Source organism: Xenopus laevis, chromosome 7L, assembly GCF_017654675.1.
Source record: "Xenopus laevis strain J_2021 chromosome 7L, Xenopus_laevis_v10.1, whole genome shotgun sequence".
Taxonomy (NCBI): domain Eukaryota; kingdom Metazoa; phylum Chordata; class Amphibia; order Anura; family Pipidae; genus Xenopus; species Xenopus laevis.
The window spans coordinates 80,631,497-80,652,733 of NC_054383.1; the positions used below are offsets into that span (position 1 = coordinate 80,631,497).

The 21,237-nt window shown below is 40.9% G+C and overlaps 2 protein-coding genes across 3 annotated transcripts in view; one reads left to right on the forward strand and one right to left on the reverse strand.

The window, feature by feature from the left end:
* The window catches only part of pou2f3.L (POU class 2 homeobox 3 L homeolog), a 46,642-nt gene that overhangs the window by 17,844 nt on the left and 7,561 nt on the right, over positions 1-21,237 (reverse strand). Inside the window, exons 1-3 of one of the 2 annotated variants that reach the window (XM_018225773.2) lie at positions 9,819-9,946; positions 9,337-9,414; positions 4,997-5,031 (exon numbers count right to left, since the gene is read on the reverse strand). In XM_018225773.2, the coding sequence (XP_018081262.1) occupies positions 4,997-5,031; positions 9,337-9,397 (96 nt within the window). In that variant the 5' untranslated portion in view covers positions 9,398-9,414; positions 9,819-9,946. Of the gene's footprint in view, positions 1-4,996; positions 5,032-9,336; positions 9,415-9,818; positions 9,947-21,237 lie in introns of those variants that run through there. The other variant, XM_041569225.1, reaches the window with a different exon arrangement.
* On the forward strand, positions 10,897-17,659 carry LOC121395541. Its single transcript, XM_041569226.1, has 2 exons — positions 10,897-13,774; positions 17,325-17,659. Exon 1 carries the CDS (start codon positions 12,158-12,160, stop codon positions 13,028-13,030), a length of 873 nt encoding a protein of 290 aa, XP_041425160.1. The 5' UTR covers positions 10,897-12,157; the 3' UTR covers positions 13,031-13,774; positions 17,325-17,659.

The window sequence follows — 21,237 nt, forward strand, 5'->3', positions numbered from 1 at the left end:
TTTCCCTTTTTCTTTTGACTTTTTCCAGGTTTCAAATGGGGGACACGGACCCCATCAATAAAACAAATACTCTGTAAGGCTACAAATGTATTGGTATTGCTACATTTTATTGCTCATCTTTCTATTAGGCCCTCTCTTATTCAAATCAATGCATGGACCCTAGCAACCAGATTGCAAACTGGAGAGCTGCTGAATAAAAAGCTAAATAACTCAAAAACTACAAATAATAAAAAATGAAAACCAATTGTAAATTGTCTCAGAATATCACTCTCTACAACATACTAAAAGTTAACTCAAAGGTGAACAACCCCTTTAAAGGGAGGCATGTTATGCGTCCACCTACGTAAGGCGATATAGTGCTTTCAGCCAAGGAAAAGAGACATTTGTTATCAATGATTGTATGAGATAAATAGAACCAAATGGTCTGCTGTTTTATTATACCCCCCACCAGCTATAAAAGCATGTTTTAACCAAAGACAAGCAAGCCAACATTAATACAGCCATTAATCTACATTCTGATTCTTTAATAAACGGTGTCAAGCAATAGATAGCATTGGTGGGTTCAGTGAGCTGCTGAGTTTCCAAACTCCTGACCTGCATGCTACAAGCAGAAATCCACCTGATTATTATATAAATTAGCAGGGCCGGCCTTAGGCCTATTGGACCAATTGGGCCCAATAGGGCCCCGCACCTCTGGGGGCCCCGTACCACAGGGCAGCACAGATAATATTTCCCTCAGCACATGATGCTGCCTGGCCTGCCCCCAACTTTGAGAGTCCAGCCTATTCCCAAATCCATAGGTCCAGCCCACCCCCAACTCTGATAAGCCAGCCTATCCCCCAACTCCATAGGTCTAGCCTGCCCCCAACTCTCATAGGCCCAGCTTTCCTCCAACCTTGATAGGCCCTGCCTGCCCCTAATCCAACCAAGCCTGGTCCCAAGCTGAATCGGCCCAGCCTGCCCCAAACTAATTGGCCCAGTCCACTCTCCTATTTCCTCCCTCTCTCTCTTACCTTGTGTGCCCCTATTATGTGCCCCTATTTCATCCCTCTCACTCTCTTACCTTGTCTGCCCCTTTCCTTTCTATTTTGTGCCTGTATGCCCTTATTTTCCTAAATACTTGGTGTGTCAGTAGCCAGCAACACTTTGTCTAGGGGCCCCGCCAACATGGTCCCAATTGGGCCCCACATTTAGGATCAGCCCTGTAAATTAGGCCAGTGGCGTGTGATTCTGCTTCTCAAAACATATCTTTGAAATGTTAACATGGACCCCATCTATTTATCTGAAACTAGCCAAATAGCCACCATACTGAGACAGATGTACTTTATACTAAACTTATTTTGGTATACTGTATGTATGTATGGGACCTATTATACAAAATGCTTGGGACCTGGGGTTTTCCAGATAAGAGATCTTTCCGTAATTTGGATCTCCATATATTAAGTCTACTCAAAATAATTTTTAGCATTAAATAAATCCAATAGCATTGTTTTGCCTGTTATACGGATCAGTTACAGGTTAGTTGGGATCAAGTTCAAGGTACTGCTTTCATATAACAGAAAAAGAAAATGAAGTTATTTGATTAAAATGGAGTCTATGAGAGACTGACATGCCGTAATTCGTAGCTTTCTGGATAACGGATCCCATACCTGTATTCATATTTGTTGACTGTTTGCTTTGGTACAAAGGCTGAATATTATCAGACTGATACCCTATATTGCAGTTCTATTTGCTGTTAATCTGCAGGATCCCATAGAAATACATCACTTTCCATTTGTAAGTATTTTAGATGTAGCGTTTGTCAAAATGATGGCTGATCATTAATACTGTATTCAGTCTTCATTCAAAGCAAAATAAACCTTCTACTAAAGACCTTCTACAAAAATATTTAATGTTAATAGCAGTATTTCTGGTTTTCTTGGCTGTCTTTCTCTCCCGGAACTTCAGCTATAAGGAAATAAAGCGGGGGAGTGATCCCTTAAGGGGAGGCAGGTCACCAACATGGGTCCTATCCTGTCTGAAAAGTTAATGTGTAAAATTGCTTGGGGGCACACATCTAGGGAGGGTTAAAAGTATTTTTTCAAAGTTTTAACAACTTTGCTGCTTAGTATGTCCCAGACATACTAATTGTATATCTAGTGCACAGAATCCTAATGTTTTCATAGCAGAAGCTAAGCTAATGAAATGAGCTATAGATTCCAACTCATTTAACTAGTCTCATGCCATTATTATTATTTTGCACTGCATATGACCCATAGGGGTATATTTATCAAAGAGTGAAGTTAGAGATCCCCACAGTCCGCAGAGTGAAATACCGACACTCTCCATTCATTTCTATGGGATTTTTAAAGACGTATTTATCAAAGAAAAATTTGATAAATATGCCTTTAAAAATCCCATAGAAATGAATGGAGAGAGGCGGTATTTCACTCTTTGGACTGCGGAGATCTCTAACTTCACTCTTTGATAAATATACCCCATAGTTTGTTTATTTAGCTATATGTACAAGGAAACCAGCCGTTAAGGCTTGATGAATGTTTCTAATCTACTACAGTATACTAGCAAACAGTATATTATTTGTCTACTTAACACACAGCTTTTTTATGTTAAATTTTCACCATATATGGCAATACAGGTATGGGACCTGTTATCCAGAATGCTCAGGACCTGGGGCTTTCTTTAATTTGGATCTTCATACCTTAAGTCTACTAGAAAATCATGTAAACGTTAAATAAACCCAATAGGCTGGTTTTTCTTCCAATAAGGATTAACTATATCTTAGTTTGGATCGAGTACAAGGTACTGTTTTATTATTATAGAGATAAGCAGAAACGGATCTAGAGGGGGGCGGGCCCTGGCGCAGGACGCGCAGCTGGGCCCCCCGCCCCCCTCCGTAAACCCGGAACTGCCCGGGATATGCACGGCGCGGGGACTCGCTCGCAACCCCTGCTCCCCCGGTAGTTCCGCTCCTGGAGATAAGATGGAGTTTATGGGAGAGGGCCTTTCCATAATTCAGAGCTTTGTGAATAATGGGCATTGTTGCTCAAGTACAGTTTGCAGGATCTCACAGAATGTTATAGCAACAGCCACGACTAGTAATAAAAGGATTATCCAGATACCCTTCAGAGTGAAAGACAACAAGGTTCTTTATCATCCTATTTGTTTTCCTGTATTCCCACTAAAATGTTTATTTTTATCACTTTCTTTGCTTATGATTTATCTTTGGTTTTATTATCTACATGAATGATAATGGAAAACATTTGACATGTTGGAACCTGTTCTTACTTAGAAGTAAGTTGAAAATAGTGTGAAAAGGCAGGGTTAATGGACACACTACACACAGGGTGTGCTCAGTATTAGAGCTGAGTGGTACACAGGCCCGAGAGCTGTGTGGAGAGAATTGATTACTGGAACGCAACAGGAAATACAGGAAGAGACTAGTTCAGGCAAAGCAATGTCAAAATTGTAATTACTAACTATTTATAAATATCAGGGTTAATTTCCCCTAATTATCATATATAAGCCTTTGACACATGATTGTTAACCCTGATATTGCTAAGAACAATCGGGTTTTATAATGTTTGCTCTGGTTTGCTTAATGTCTTCTTTTAAAAGGAGAACCATCTTGGTTCAATAAGTGCCTAGAACATTTTACAGGCTGAGATGCAGCTATTTGCACAACTGTATAGGAGACAATGATGCTTTCCATTTAAATCACAGATGTCCAATTGTATGACTGCAGACCAAATTCGACCCTGCAGGTGATATTTGTTCAAGGGTTCCACATACATATTTGTATGAAGTCATCGTTTTAATACACTTTGGCTGACAATCATGTGGTACCTTTATTACATATATGGGCGCACTATGGGCAGCACTGTTTATTTTCTAGCCTAATACCTGTAGCTTATTTGCCATGCAGCAAAATGTATGTCAGTCAATAGGCATGTGTCACTAGCCTGAAATGGAAGCTGTTATTACAACAATAAACCCACTAAAGTAATATATTTTTTTATAAATCTGCTTTACAAATCTCAATTTTTTTTTTACCTATTCTAAGGTATTTCCTATTTTGTTTGTAAGTTGTCATGCCATGTGATACAGACCGATTTTCAGCAGAAATCAGCAATTAGGATGCCCAGATGGCTGGAAACATGATTCAGTTGACTGCAGCAAGATAAAATATAAAAGGCTAAAGAAACTGGAAAAAATGATTACTTAAAGGGATTCTGCCATGGTAAAACCAGTTTTTTTTTTTTTACAAAAGTTAATCAAGCTCCTCCAGCAGAATCCTGCATTGAAATCCATTTTTCAAAAGAGCAAAGATTTTTTTTTTATTTCATTTTAAAATCTGGCATGGTGCTAGACACGTTCGTTTCCCAGGTGCCCCCAGTGATGTGACTTTGCTCTGATAAATTTTGGTCACACTTTACTGCTGCTCTGCAAGTTATAGTTATATCACCCCCTTCCCCCCCCCCCAGCAGCCCAACAGCAGAACAATGGGAAGGTAACCAGATAATAGCTCCCTGACACCTGCAATGCTAAAAATGCTCCCATGCTCCTAGTGGTAGATAACAGAATAGTAAAAATCCAAGTCCAGCTAACCTAATTCATGATTCCCTCAGTTACATTGAGTAGTAAAAACAATAGCTTATCTGAAAGTAGTTCAATTGTGAAGTGCTGGCTCTTTCTGAAAGCACATGACCTACCTAAACACCAATATTACAACTACAAAAATACATGTATTGGTTCAAGTATACAATTTTAAATGGTAGAATGAATTACTTGCAATGTACATAGTGTTATTTAGTAATAAAAAAACATACCACAATAATCATGACAGAATCCCTTTAATAATAACTTTGAAAACATGTTTGCCACTATGATAGTCCCCCTTTAAATGTTTTCTTTCTTAGGTTCCATGTCAGTGAATGAATGTGCAGTGTTCTATTGTGTGGAGGAGCTGGGTAAATCAGTGGATTTATTTGTCTCTCACCTGTCTGCTAAAGTCCAACGTGTCTCGTTCAGCATCTGAAACCAAAACAGAACCATCTCTCAGTATCACAGCAAATTATCCCAAACCGTCAGTGCAGAAATGCCCGGTCAAATAACCGACATAATCAGATCTAACTCCCATACACCTTGTGATAAAGTATCTGCCTACACACAGACCATCATGGGTTGTTTTGGTCAAGCATTTGAGTTCATAGATTGTGTATGCTTTTAATGTATTTTGGATAGCTAAGTGCAACTATGCCAGCGTTTAGTGTCTTTATTTTATGACTGTGGACATTTACATGTGTGTTAGGATATCTCATTTGCTTTGTTTAGCTACCGCCATGCAATCACATGTGTATTCACTGTGCTCACAAACCAGCTTGTTTATATCTCACACTGCTGTCCGGGATTTCAGTCAGGCGCTTTAAGGAGTAGACTGGATTATTGTAGAGTAAACTCTGATGTCAATCGTAGTTTTAAAGGAGACCTGCATTATGGAATTCATGCAAATATAGGGATGTTGAGTACACCTGCTTCAAAAATAGAGCCTCATTTACCAATAGGCACAAAAGCGGGTTGTGCCTAATAATATGAATCAGGTACAAGAGTGCCCTGTAATTTACATTTGCATTTAATAAGTTAGGTTGATTGGATAAAGCACACAATAAATCCTTTATATTTCAAAATGCATTAGAAAAAAAAAATATTTATAAAAGATAATAAAAATGTCCACTACAGTTGTGGTATGTGCTTATATTAATATAATTTTTATATAAATTTTTTATTTGCAAAGAAACAATTCTGCATTCACCGGCGCTGTCCAAGACTCCCAAGGAGGACCATGATAATTTCAAAATCGTCTTTATTTAAACACACTGTGTGGTACAAACATTATGCAGTGGGTGCGCTTTGACTTACGCGTTTCTTGCCTGAACACTAGGCACTCCCTCAGAGCCACTCTTTTTTTATTATCCCTATATTTTTTTTAATTTAGGCAGTCAGGTGATCAATCAAACAAAGTAATATTCATATTTTCCATATTGCTTTTCTGGCCAATCAATTCCAGAAGGGCAATGACATGTTACCACTATTTGCTCTAAAAATACAGTACAAAGAAGCAAATTGAAATTATAGAGGTTCCTTTCTGTCCCTCAAGTTTTGCCTAAAGGGGAATTAAACAAGTAAAATGCAGCACTAATGTAATGAACCTGTCTGTGTATTTAATGGCTCCATTCTGTTAAACAATGGCATATAATTTGAGGAGCACATAGCTGTGTGAGTACACAGATCATTCCCTTTCATTAAATGAGCTGCCATACTACTTCTTTCACATGCTCCACCTATATAACAAATGGTTGATAGTGATATTATGTAATAGGTTGTATAATGTGTTAAGGTATTCTCTGTGGTAGCTCCCAGACATCCCAGAAAGTGGCGATATGGAACAAGTTCATTCTTCAGAATAAGTAGTAGTATTTCTTTTACTGCCTACCCTTTACTTTTTGATGTCATGTTATTAGTCTACAAGAAGCTCTCCCCCTTGAAGTTTACATGTGACAATTCATGAGATAAGATATTCTTATGGAAATAAAACATTGTGTATCTATTAGCAAAAAGGGGGGTTGTGGGAGCACTAAAGCTAAAGCTAAATAAAATGTATAAGTATAATGGAATTAGTATGTATTAGGGGACAGAGATAGATAGATAGATAGATAGATAGACATATAGATAGATGACAGACAGAAACGATGTACAGTGAGCAGAACACACACACCATTTCATGCAAAATGCTCATTTCTAGCAGAATCAGGAAAATAAATACATTTTAATAAACTTACAAGAAAACTACCTGAGTGTGTGTGCATGTGAATTGTACATAAGGCACACAATAATACACACTATACGGATACAGATCCAGCCCAACACAGTGGTATCTCCTAAAAAAGCCTATTTGCATAATCTTCTCATTTCCATATTGTTGCCTGAGCAAGAGGGACACATTTCCATAACTAAGCCTCACAGTTTTTATGGCGTAGCTCAAGAGTTTGTTTGAAATTCAAATGAGGCCCATTATACCCCCTCCCTTAGAAAAAGAGGTAAGAAAGGGGAGAGGCATCTGCTACACCTGTATTCATGGCATGACAATCACCTGCTCTCTTCTACTCTTGCATGCTGGTATTTACCATAATGCATAAAAGATAGACAGACAGGCAGACAGACAGGCAGACAGACAGGCAGACAGACAGACAGACAGACAGACAGATAGACAGACAGATAGTTTAAATGGTCTACATAAATATTCAACAAGGTTTATTTACTTTTATATTATTTTTATAGTCAGCTGTAGGACATATACACACTAATAATCAGCTGCAGGATCTATTACTGAAATATGACTGCACTATGTGCATTAGTACCTATCCCACCCACGGGTATATCTGTGCCAGTGCTATAATGGCCTTTTTCTGCAAATATCTAAACATAAAAATGTTAAGGCAACTGATACTTATAAGAAGAATTTATATGCCAATTTTTATGTATGAGAGACTATTTGCCTAATATATTTCTTATAAATGGTTTCAGCATAACTACTGATAATAAAATAACAATGAATTTCCTAAATACTTTAATAAGTTTAAAAAGTAATACGCTTGCATTGAATCTACTAAAACTTTATCTACTAACTGTAACAGACGGGTGGTTTTACCTGCGCTCCCTTGGGTTGCGCTTTCTTCTGTTCAGCCGCAGGGGAGCGCAGGAGTAGACACACTGAATTATTGTACTATACTCACACAGATGCATGTAAGTGCCAAACACAGGTTGGGACACAGCATGTTGCATTTTACCTGCGTTTGTACAGCCCCATTGACAATAATTCAGTGCATCTACTCCTGCGCTCCCATGCGGCTGAATGGAAGAAAGCGAAACGCAGGGGAGCACAAGTAAAACCGCTCGTCTGTAAGAGTCCTAATGAGGATTAATTATATCTTAGTTAGGGTAAAGTACAAGGTAAAAAGGAAATCATTTTAAAAATGTGAATTATTTCATTATAATGGAGTCTATGGGAGATGGCCTTCCTCTAATTCAGAGTTTTCTAGATAACAGGTTTCCTGATAACGGATCCTATAACAGTTTGTGCTAATCTGAGGGACCGGTCCGGGACACTGAGGCCCATTGTACACAGGGCATATTCTCTCAGCTAGCCCAGAAGAAATCAAACGTGAGCCTGTCATTCACTTGGATGGAATCTGCTGCACGCTTTTGTGCCATAAAATAACATTCTTTATTTCATTCTATTAAATGATAACATTTACAGATGAAAAATGCTGGTATGAAGAATATGCCCCAATTGAAATGGTCCAAATATTCAAATTCCTGCGGCTATTTTAAAGGGGCTGTTCATCCTTACCTTAACTTTAAGTAAGAAAGTGATATTCTGACTTGATATTGGTTTTTCTTTTTTTGTGTGTGATTATTTAATTTTTTATTTAGCAGCTCTCCAGTTTGCAATTTCAGAAATATGGTTGCTAGGGTCCAAATTACCCTAGCAACCATGCATTAGTTTGAATTAGAGACGGGAATATTAATAATAGAGGGCCTGAATCGAAAGACAAGTAATAAAAAGCAGCAATAACAATATATTTGCAGTCTTACAGAGCATTTGTTTTAGATGGGTCTATAAGCATTTTTTAAAGATATCCTTTTTCTCTGTAACAGTAGCGGCTGACATCTTTCAACACTCACAAAGACAGATAAGTGACCCTATAGATAGATTGGCTGCTGGGTGATTCTGAAAGCTGTAGTTCAGCAACATCTGAAGTGCTGTAACTTGCATATTCCTCCCTTGAATGTACAGTTGAAAACATCTATTTACAGACATCTCTCTTTTTGCCTTATTGAGCCTTATTATCTCAGCTTTAGCCCCTCAATATGTTCAGCATTCTCAACCATCCATAGCCGCCCTAAGGATATATTCCAAGGTTTTTGATATTTGTGTAAAAAAGACACGGCTGATCAAATTGTCATATTTCTAGGGTTATTTTAATGCATGTGAGAAACTTTAGCCCTGCTCCTTAATGATGGGCGAATTTCTCCCGTTTCGCTTCGCCTAAAAATTTGCGAATTTCCTGTGAAATTTGCGAAACGGCAAAAAATTTGCGAAATGCAAATTTGGACGTCGGCGACAATTCTGACGCCCATTAAAGTCAACGGGTACCTAGAATTGTTGCCAGCATCGGAATTGTCGATGGAGGCAAAAATATTTGCGCAAATTTGAATAAATTCGCCCATCACTACTGCTCCTTGGATTAACTGTGAGATCAAGTCCTTTCTCCTTACCGTTTTCCAGGTGTCCACTTCCATGTTGCTGCTCCACTGTGGAATCCGGTTCCCGGTTCATGTTAATATCTGAAGGAACTTAGAATAAAAAACTGATTTTAATAAGAGTTTTCATTTTCAGCCCACAGACATTAAGAAGCTCTAGCAAAACAACATGACATTACAATAAAATTCATTCGACTTTCAAATTTCTGAGCACACATAGAATTATCATATTCATCAGAGGGGAGGTGACTGGCTCAGAGTTTCTTTATAATCTTGTCTAGGTTTGCTGGTCTACACAGAATCCTTTCTCATAAACTCAAGAGTCTCCATAGGTCTCACACGGTGAACAATTATTCGGAATGAAGAGCCGCTACATTTTCTCCAATCAAAGTTCAATATCCCATTGTGTCCCTCAATGAACTAGTTTTCTGCCATTGATTTATAATTGGCACCTTTGTATTGTTGATATGACAATGAGACAACCCATCGCTTCTCACCTGCACTACTGCTGTAATCCTCTCTAGACTTTATTCTGGGAGCTGGGCAAAGAGCTAGCAGTCGCTGATGGGATCTGTGCCTGTTGACAATCTCCAAAGCCTTCCTCACAGGTGAGTAGCACAAGACATGAATCAGTTGAAGAGAAGGAATATTTTATACAAATGACACTGCCCCCCTCCCCAGAAGGTGTTTAACTCTTCCCAAGTAAGTATTCCAAACAGATAAAGCCTAAGATTTGCATAGGCCTTAGGCACCCAGTTGCATTTGAGCTGTCACTGAGAATTTGCATAATACAACAATGTATTGGGCACAGGGTATTTAAACTGCTATGGGTACACACAAAAAAAAACCTCTAATGACTGATAAGATACAAAAAATGTAAACTGGCCCAAACGTCACCATATGATGGACCTGTCACAAAATGTAAATCACCCAGAGGAAGACCACTCTGGATATAACTAAGAAAGGAAAAATGTATTTAACATATTTAAAAAATGCACAAAACTTGTTAACTGCCCCTCAACACACAAACATCAAACTGAGAGAAGCTATTTAAACTCATCAATATAGTCACAGCACAAAACCAGAACCCGACAAAATATGTTTGCACATAACAATCTCCCCCACACCCAACCCAGAATGACTGCACCGGTCATTAAGACAAATACAAGAGATCCTCTGCCTTAAGCTACTAAAATTGCCTTCCCCTTTAAACAAAGCACCGGTCATTAAGAACATGCAAAACTGTTATTCTCTAATAAATGTCTGACAACTAATATCCATTACTTTGTCTGCTATTACCAACTAAAATGTACTTTCACATAGCTCGAACAAGACATTAAAATAGCAAGACAGAAAACAAACAGCCGCCCATCCAATTGCTAATGCATTGCTTGCCAGAATCCATTTCTGTGGAACAAGCCCCTAGCACACAGCACATTCATCACTTCATCCTGCTCCGTCTGTAAATATACTCAGCTATTCATTCTTCTCTCACACTATCTAAAGTACACAGTACCCAAAGCCTCTGCAGAACTAGTGTCAAGGAATTACAGATGTAACACTTACTTTTTGAAATCCCAAAGTCTATATAACAACTGCTAACCCACCAACACTTTGCTCTATTCCAGCACAGAATCCAAATTCTCCACCATACTCCCAACTACCAACCTTGGAATCTAATTCAATGCATCTTGAGCATTTTGGAAATTATGTTTAGTTTTTTTAACTAATATACATGTATGGGGACCTGTGGTTTTCTGGACAAGGGATCTTTCTATCATTTGGATCTCCATAACTTAAGGTTCCTAAAAATCATTTAAATATGAATTAAACCCGGGGGGCGTGGCTAGCTGTACAACGAAGCAGACGTGTTCCTCCAGAGCTCTGTGCCTTTCATATACCATCTGGCCCCATCTATATATTTTAAAAGCTCCTGCAACTGCCTACTGCCATTGTGAGAGCTTGGGAAGTTACCAGCTGCAGACAGGGACTTAATTCGGCTCTCTGGCACCAGCAGAGCTGTCCTGCTACTTGGGGCCTACCTCAAGGCCGGAAGCCGGGGACTGGAGTATACCTGAGGCCCGTAGCTGTGATCAGCCTGGCGCTGCGACACTGCTTCCTCCGCATTGCTGTAAGGTTCCCAGCGGGTTTCCGTAAGGGGTGAGTGCCCACAGACCCCAGAGCATTCTCGTGTGCCGCGTGTCCCTGGAGGCCAGGTTGTCTGGCCTGGTCCCGCGTGGCGCCATTAGTCTAAGGCACTGCGGCACAGGCAAGACGCCGCAGGTAGCGGGTATATCTGTTGTTACGGCTCAAGCAGGGAGCTGGATTCTCTCCTCGGCCCAAGTTGCTCCGGCCGGCTGCACCATTGCATCACCTGTCCCTGGAGCCGACAGTGCCTATGAAGACCGCGCTGCTGCTGCGTTCCAAGCTGGAACGCATGGGTTACACGATGGTGCGCGGCCATTTCTAAGGGCGCGAGTCTTCATGGTGGGACAGCTCTACATATTGCAGGACTCACAGTATCATCACAGCCCCAGTACTGAGGTTCCCCATCTACTTGAGTGGTGTGGCTTGGATATAAAGAGCACTATAGCTCTGAGCTGTTTCTATGATACCTGATGCTCTCTCTATGCTGCACAGTAGAGGACATATAACGCTACAATTTGACTATACCACTTTTGCACGGCACTGATGCACCAGAACTGTTCTATTGTCTCCATGCTACACTAACTGACTATGCTCTGAGAGCTCCGTGGTATTATTGATCCTGTTACTATAATACTCCGCTTCTACACTGTACTTCCCCTCGTGCTGAGCCTTCCTTCACACGCTTATTATGCGTAGTAGCAGAGCACCGAAAAAACCTGGCGAAACATCACAGAAGATGGATCAGTTTGTGAGGCGGTCTGGCCATGATGGCGCTGCACCCTCATCCCCTTCTTCAGTACCAACCGAAGATACTTCGGAAACGGCATTTGCACCTATTCTTGCCGCAATAGCGACCTGTCAAACCACGCTTACTACCCACATAGAGGAGGTTAAAGTTGACCTATCTCTGATCAAGGTGGATTTGCAGGCTGTACGAGAACGAACAACGGCTGTGGAAGCCAGGGTTAGTGCTCTGGAAGATATGTGTACACCGGTTCCAGCACAACTCACTGAATTACAGCAGCAAATCAAGCATCAAGCCTCTCTCTTAGATGACTACGAAAACCGTCAGCGCCGTAATAATGTACGGGTGGTGGGACTCCCGGAGGGCGCTGAAGGCAATTCGCCTACTGATTTCGCTGAAAGATGGCTCAAACAACTTCTGCCTAATGCGCCTTTCACCGCACACTATACAGTGGAACGGGCTCATCGTGTCCCAGGTCGACCTAGACCTCCGGGTGCCCCCCCACGCTCCTTTCTTTTAAGATTGCTTCACTTTCGTGATAGAGACGCAGCTCTCTCTGAAGCTAGGGCGAAAGGCCAGCTGGTTCATGACGGGGCCAATGTATCACTGTATCCTGACTACTCTACTTATCTGCAGAAACAGCGCAGCACCTTTACCGGCGTCAAACGGCAGCTGCGGGACCTGAAGTTGGTTTATGCCATGCTATACCCGGCTAAACTCAAGGTCATTGATGCAAATAAATCTCATTTTTTCAATACTCCTGAAGAGGCATTGAGCTGGATTGAGGCACGGTCCGGCAGAAGTCCCAGGCCATAGCTGTTCTTTACTGACCTCTTCTTCGCATGTTACCTGACCTAATGTGTATGGTTTTAATATCCTTCCACTGCTAAGAGGAGAGGACCGGCTGCTACCTGTAGCTTTTTGATGTAATCCCCATTGCAAGAAGTGACTTTTGATGCAAGTGTTTCTCTCATATGGCTCAGGTGTCGCTACCTCTGTATGTCTCGGCAGTACCGGGTGGTCCGGCAACCTACAGTACTGCGACTGTTTTAGTGGCAGGCACAGTGCCTTCTTCATATATCCTCGGCTCATGTAGGTGCTGCCGGTAACCTTACTCTGACACTAACACCTGCCTTGGAACCTTTTCTGCACATTACAACTCTTGCTACATATATGTTGCTTGATATGCCTTCATTGGGTTTGCATGTTTACATTTAGTTTTGTAAGTTTATTTTTCATTATCCTGTGAACCATTGGCCGATCACCACGGAAGCTCTTTGGCCACAACAAGATTTGGAGCGAGCTTGTTGAGGGCAACCAATCTCCCCAGTTGATCTTATGTTTGGGATCCTAAGCCCGCCAGACTGTGAGGGTTGGGCAGGGTGGGGGGCAGTTGGGTGGGGGTTTTGTTTTGACTGTTGTTTTAACTATGTCTTTTCTACCTCATTTCAGTCTTTCTTTCCTTCTTCTCTCTCCCTCCCCGGCTGGATAACAATGTATGTATATGGTGGGCTGCTGAGTCGAAGGGTGTCCGGAAACCTGAAATGTGTTCATTTTACTGTGAGTACCCATCCCATTTACACATCACCAAATGGCTGCTGTTAAGTTAATATCTTGGAATGTTCGGGGTCTTAACGATAAGGTGAAGCGGGCATTAGTTTTCAATTATCTTAAATCTTATTCCCCTCACATTCTCTTACTTCAGGAGACCCACTTAGTTGGGGGTAGGGTCTTGGCTCTCCCGAAACCGTGGGTTGCATATAGTCACCATACTACATATTCCACTTATGCTAGGGGCACCTCGGTCCTGGTTAGGAAAGGCTTCCCATTTGATCTTATGGAGGTGCGTTCGGACAGATCGGGCAGATATCAAATTTTGGCGTGTGCTATAGCGGGGTTTCCCATCCTTATAGCTAACATTTACGTTCCTCCCCCCTTCGCAGACACAATACTTCATGACCTATATCAAACATTGATGCAACTGCCCCCCGCCCCAGTGTGTATCATGGGTGACTTTAACAATTGTTGTAACCCTCTGTTGGACAGATTATCCGCTCCTACAGTAACTACTTCTAAACTTGCTGATTGGGCCCGAGCATACAATTTGGCCGATGTATGGCGCTGGAAGTACCCCGAGCGCAGACAATTCTCCTGTTATTCTACTACCTATCAGTCATTATCTCGAATAGATCTTGCACTGCTTTCTTCGGACCTCCTCCCTAAAGTTCGAGAGGTTGGATATCTGCCACGGGGAATCTCAGATCATGCCCCTTTGCTTCTCTCGTTAGACCTTCTCTCAGACCCCTCACATAGAACTTGGAGGCTAAGTCCATACTGGTTGAAGGTCCCTAGTGTGGTCGGGGAATCCGCTGACTCTGTCACACAATATTGGAGTGTGAATTATGGTTCTGCGGATCCCTCGACTACCTGGGAGGCTTTTAAGGCAGTCTCCCGAGGTACCCTAATGGCTGCAGTGGCCAGAGCTAGGAACACTTCTAAAGAAACCCTACACCACCTTGAAATGGCAACTTCCCAATCTGAAACGGAATATATTGGCAATCCCACGCCACAGACGCATGGTGCATTCACTGCTGCTCTTCGGCGCCGCAGCTTGCATAGGTTAGAGCTGACTAAAAAGCAACTTTTACACGCCACCAGCACTACGTTTGCATATGGTGATAAAAATGGTAAGCCTTTAGCTTTCCTAGCCAATCCTCCCAATGGTACTTCTGCTGTCCCCAGGATACTCTCCTCCACAGGAGATATGCTGACCTCCCCGTCTGAGATAGCCCTGGAATTCAGTAAATTTTACTCCTCTCTGTACACTTCTACTGCGCACTACTCTAATGCTGACCTTCACGAGTATCTTAATGGGATTCCCATCCCGAATATCTCCCCTCAGCAAGCAAAGTACATGGACTCCCCGATTTCCCCTCTTGAGATTGCCGAAGCCATACTTTCCTTCCCCTCCGGCAAATCCCCGGGCCCAGATGGCTTTGTTATAGAATGGTACCGTATTCATTTACGCGAGATAGTCCCCAGATTGCATGAAACCCTGATGTATGCCTTTGAAAATTTCTCTCTCCCTAAAACGTTCTCAGATGCGACGATTGTGGTCATCCCCAAACCAGGGAAGGACCTCCCACTGTGCTCCTCCTATAGGCCAATCTCATTACTTAATATGGAAATTAAAATTCTCGCAAAAATTTTAGCTAAGCGTCTTGTCAAAGTTGTGTCTGCAGTGGTGGAACCTGATCAGTCTGGCTTTATGCCTTCCAAATCAACCAGCTTTAATCTTAGAAGACTGTTCCTTAATTTACAACTGAAACACGAAAATATGGGTTCCAGGCTGGTGGTTTCACTGGACACGGCTAAGGCATTTGACTCGGTGGAGTGGCCTTACTTATGGGAGGTAGTAACTAGAATGGGTTTTGGCCCTTCCTTCACTAAGTGGCTTCGGCTGCTGTACAGTGAACCAAAGGCATCCATCCGGGTTAATGGCATTACTTCCGTACCATTTCGCCTGTCAAGAGGTACTCGTCAAGGGTGCCCTCTCTCTCCGCTCATATTTGCGTTGGCAATTGAACCTATGGCCATAGCAATTCGGCAATCTCGGGGGGTACGGGGTTTCCTTTACAAGACAATTGAGGAGAAGGTCTCATTATATGCAGATGACACGCTCCTATACTTAGCAGACCCACATGAATCACTCGCCTCTGTACTTGGGATTGTCAAACAATTTGGTACATTCTCCGGGTCTTCAGATTAATTGGGATAAGTCCATACTATTTCCCCTTGACGGCCAACTTCCAAGTGGGGTGGCCGCGAACTGTAACCTAAAGGTGGCGGATAATTTTAAGTATCTGGGGATAACGGTACACAAAGATCCGACATTATTTCTGCAGCATAATTTCTACTCCTTACTCCGTACATTCAAAAACACACTTGCACACTGGACCAAACTCCCTCTCACGCTAATAGGCAGGATAAATATATGCAAAATGATTTTTCTTCCTAAATTTCTTTATGTACTGAGTAATACCCCCTGCCACATACCCAAGAAAGCCTTGCTTGATTTAGACCGCACACAATCTGAGTTTATTTGGGGGAATAAAACGCCCACCCTGTCCAGAGCCACTCTCAATGCTCCTCATGATCAGCTGGGACTGACCTCTCCCAATTATGAGCTCTATTATCTTGCCTCCCAGGCCTCATATGCGGCCGGTTGGAAAGTGTTCGATGCTGACAACCCGGCATCCATAATAGAGGCACTCTATCTTACCTCTGTGGAAAGCTTACACAATGCTTTATATAGAACTCGAAAGGATCTTGGCCCTTTGTTACCTGTAATGGACGCCACTAAGAGAGCCTGGGATGCTATTGTGCAAATCACTAAAGCGGATACCAGTCTTTCCCCAGATTCACCTTTATGGGGTAATAGCAATTATCCACACTTAGCCACGTTCTCAGAGGTGGGAACATGGTCTAAATTTGGTCTAAAGCGGCTATCACAAGTATACGCTGATGGAACTCTTCGCACACTGCCTGACTTTCGCCAGACCCTCTCTCTGCCTGATCTGTCCGAATTCCATTATAACCAGATTAGTCACCTCTGCTCCGTGCAATTCCCAACCCCTCCTCAGCACCTGCAATACACAGGGATGGAAACTTTGATTTCTCAACCCGCCAAGATCAAGCTCCTATCCAATACATATAGGCACTTAATTTCCAATAGGTATGATCCTCGACCCAGGGTGAAGTATAAGTGGGAGAGTAGTGGGGTTCATGTCGACCCTGATGATTGGGAAGAAATTATAGATAACTTATATATCCCGTTAGTAAGTGTAAGAGACAAGCTCATACAGTTTAAGATAGTACATCAAACGTACCTTACCCCTCAGAAACTATTTACTATGGGAAAAGTGGCCTCACCCAGCTGTCTGAGATGTGGTGCCCCTGTAGCTACCTTCATACATTTAATGTGGGATTGCCCAGTGATACTCAGATTTTGGAGGGCAATTTTGAACTTCCTGGCTACCGAACTGGAACTTCCCCAGATACTTAACCCTGCTACTTGTCTTCTGGGTCTCCTTGACTCCGTGATACCTAGAGTTAACACCAGATGCCTGATGCGGTTGCTCCTCTTTTACGCGAAGAAGGTCGTTGCCCTGCACTGGATGGGCCCATCGCCACCATCTTTGAGTAGATGGATTGGACTGGTTAATTCGCAACTGGAACTGTACAAGCTCACGTACCTAGCACGTGGATGCCCAAAGAAGTTTGAGAGTATTTGGAACCCTTGGCTCGAGTCGCCAGCCACCTCGACCAACTATTGATGGCCACTTCTTCAGCCGTATCCCCTTCTCCCCACTTTCCCTTTCTTTTCTTTCCTTTCTCACTTGCTTTTCTTCCTTCTAATTTTTCTGTTGTTAAATTTCAATAAAAATTAACCTTTAAAAAAAAAAAAAAAAAAATATGAATTAAACCCAATAGGATTGTTTTGTCTCCAGTAAGGATTAATTATATATTTGCTGGGATCAATTACAAGGTCCTATTTTATTATCGCAGAGGAAAAGGGAAATCATTTTTAAAATTTTGAAATATTCTATTCTATTAAAATTGAGTCTATGGGAAATGACTTTCCTGTAATTCAGAGCTTTCTGTATAACAGATGCCATACCTGTACTGTTAACATTTATACACCGACTTTTAAGAACACCAAAAACACTGTGCGCCAGATCCACCAAAAAGTGAGAAAAATTTCCATCTCGCTAATCTTAAAAACCTGGTTTTGAAATGAAATTAACTGCTGAAAGTAACGTTAGATCAGTGCATCAGTTCAATTGTAAGCAACTAATATTATCCCATTTTATTTACTAAATGTTTTTCCACAATTGTAAATGGTAATTGTCCTGATAGCTTGGTGATTACAAATACAGTAGGGATGAACCAAAACCAATTTATTCGATTTTGCCAAATACCGAATCCTTCAAAAATGATTAAGCCTAATCTGAACAAGGATTTGCATAATTATTTTAAACAGAATCCAGAATCAGAGAAATAAACCTGCCTCATGCTGCTTTAAAGTCACATGACAAGCACAACAAGACAATTTGGTAGAATCTGAATCCTTCAAACTTTTCTGGGATTCCTCAAAATCCCGAATCAAAATCAGAACTGGGTGCATCCCTGTTTTTTTAACATGGGTGCAAAATTTCTCCCATGCAACTAGTCTAACACTTCTGGGGCTATTTATAAGCCATCTTGGAGTCAGGAAGGAATTTTTCCCCCTCTGAGGCAAATCCGAGAGGTTTCAAAAGGGGTTATTCACCGTTCTCAGGATCAACTAGCAGTTAGGCAGGTCATATATAGACTTAAATTGTTGAACTTGATGGCTGTGTGTCTTTTTTCAACCTAACTTACTATGTGTAGTTGCACAACATTCATCAATAGGGCCACGAGGAACGCAATGGCAACCATATGAAGCTGCAGGAGCATGTTTGGATGCACATACTTTTAATGACCCCTCAGTAAAAGGCTCCATATATGCAAATTCCCCTATAAATAAAAGCGGTCATGCCACATCAGTCACAGCCAGATAATCAGTCATGTTAGAGACAAATGCACAAAAATGGCACAAATTTCCCTCAACGACTCTCCAGTTTTACCCAAGTTTTTACTCAAGCCTGCGGCATCACAATAATAATAAATATGCAGCATTATAAATACAATTGTTTGTACACAGTACATTGCTGCAACGATTCTGCAAAGGTTTTTCTTGTACACAATTGGATAAACAGGCATCGTGTACAAGTCATTCCAGCAACAATGAAAGCTATAGTTCAAATAATTGTTCAGTAAAATTGATTGGTGTAAGTTATTCTTCCCTGGAAGCCTTCTTTATCTGCATTTGGTGTTTACTTTAGTGTGGCAGGCAATAAAATGGACATGCAAATAATACAATGAATGTCCAGTGTCCATATCATTATTTAAATTTGCAAGACCAAATAAAGGTGCTATGGGCACAGGACTGTGTCCATAGCAAAGAATAAGCTCCAACTTTGGCCTGGAGGACATAGCTGGAATAACAGCGCTGCCATGGTGGAATGTTTGTTTGGGTTTATCTGGCAATAACTGTATAATGAACAATATCTCAGACATGAATGCACTTTTATTACATCCAAGTTACCTGGGCCCCCTCAATATAGTTTTCAAGTAGAGCCACGGTTATTGTCACCCCCATACATCTTGTAAATCATACTAGGACTTAAATAAAAGTCACAACATTTGTCCAGGAGCAATAACCCATAGCAACCAATTAGATGTTTGTTTTTAAACCATTAAATGTTACTTACTCATTGGTTGCTGTAGGTGACAAGAAGTGTAACAAATGTTGCTCCTGATATTACATAACCCCATCTATAAGACAGATCTTGTGGGTCTCAAATCATTTACCTTTTATTAGAGAAATATATCTATAGGTATAGGACCTATTATCCAGAATGCTTGGGACCTGGGGTTTTCCAAATAAGGGGTCTTTCTGTAGTTTGGCTAACCATACCTTAAATCTACTAAAAAAATGTAAGCATTAACTAAACCCAATAGGCTTGTTTTTCACTGATAAAGATTCATTATATCTTTGTTAGGCTGAATTACAAGGTACTGTTTTATTATGACAGAGAAAAAGGGGATCATTAAAAAAAATGAATTATTTAATTGGGAGATGGCTTTTCCATAATTAAGATCTTTCTGGATAACGGTTTCCACATAACGGATCCTTCATGTACTTCTGACTAAACGGCTATCTCTAGCCTGTAGTCACATTATAGTGTATATAGAGATATTTACACTCTTCAGATTTATAGCTATTTCTGAGCTAATTCTTCAGCATATCTAAGCAAACACTGGGGTTAATAATGTACCTGGTGCTTGTTGATTGATGGACTGAGTGATCTCAGAAGTGATAAAACAATAATTAACATGGGTTGATGCAATTTACAATTTATTATGCAGGGTAAATGAATTGACCCTCAGTATATTTCTCATATCTTTGAATCCTGGTGTCTTCTCGTCTATCCTCCAACTCAGCTGACTGAGAGATTACATTAGTGGTGTGCCAAGTCTTTGCTGACTCCCTTAAATGACTAGGCATGGGGACATACTGTATATTGTATATAACAGAAGAATTGTGTTTGGTCAAGACACAATAGATCACAGAGGTTTAGAAATATTCAGACTATATGGCAAAAAGAATAAAGACCCCCCCATCCCCTTATAATATAATACTGGAAGTAAAATCAGTATGTTCACTATTTGACAAGAGCAGATTTTTGGGGGCAAGTGGGCATACAACATCACCATGTGGAATGCCAACTGTTGGCTAGAATTGTGTTACGTGGTTGACAGACAGATAAGTCTGAGTTTGACAGATGCTAGGAGAACACTATCATTGCCCAGTGGTCTAATAGTTTTTTTTATTTTTAAACCTTTTTCATTCAGCGTGCAATGTCATTATTGACAATTCTGTGCTTATTGTATAGAATGGGTGTGTTGATATGTGAGCAAAAGAATTGTATGCCAATTCTGACCGGCCTACATCAGCTTTCAACATCAGTAATGCTCTTATGGCTGAATGGAAGCAAATCCTAACGACAATTTTCAGCATCATTTAGGGAAACTCGTCTTAAAGAGAAGAGGCTGTAACAGCAAAGGGAGGACTAACCTTCAAGCTTACTTTTAGTATGTTATAGAATGGTTAATTCTCAATGGCATTTCATTCATTTTTTCTTTTTTATAGTTTTTGAATTATTTGCTTCTTCTGAATGGCAATAACCCTCTTTACGTCATACTAAGGGGCAGATTTATCAAGGCAAAATTCGAAGTAAAAAAAAAATTGAATTTCGAGCTATTTTTGTGTACTTCGAGTCTTCGACTATCGAATAGGCCAAAATTAGATTCAAATTTGAAAAAAATGTGACTAATCGAAATTGATCATATACCGTCTCTTTAAAGCTTTGACTTTG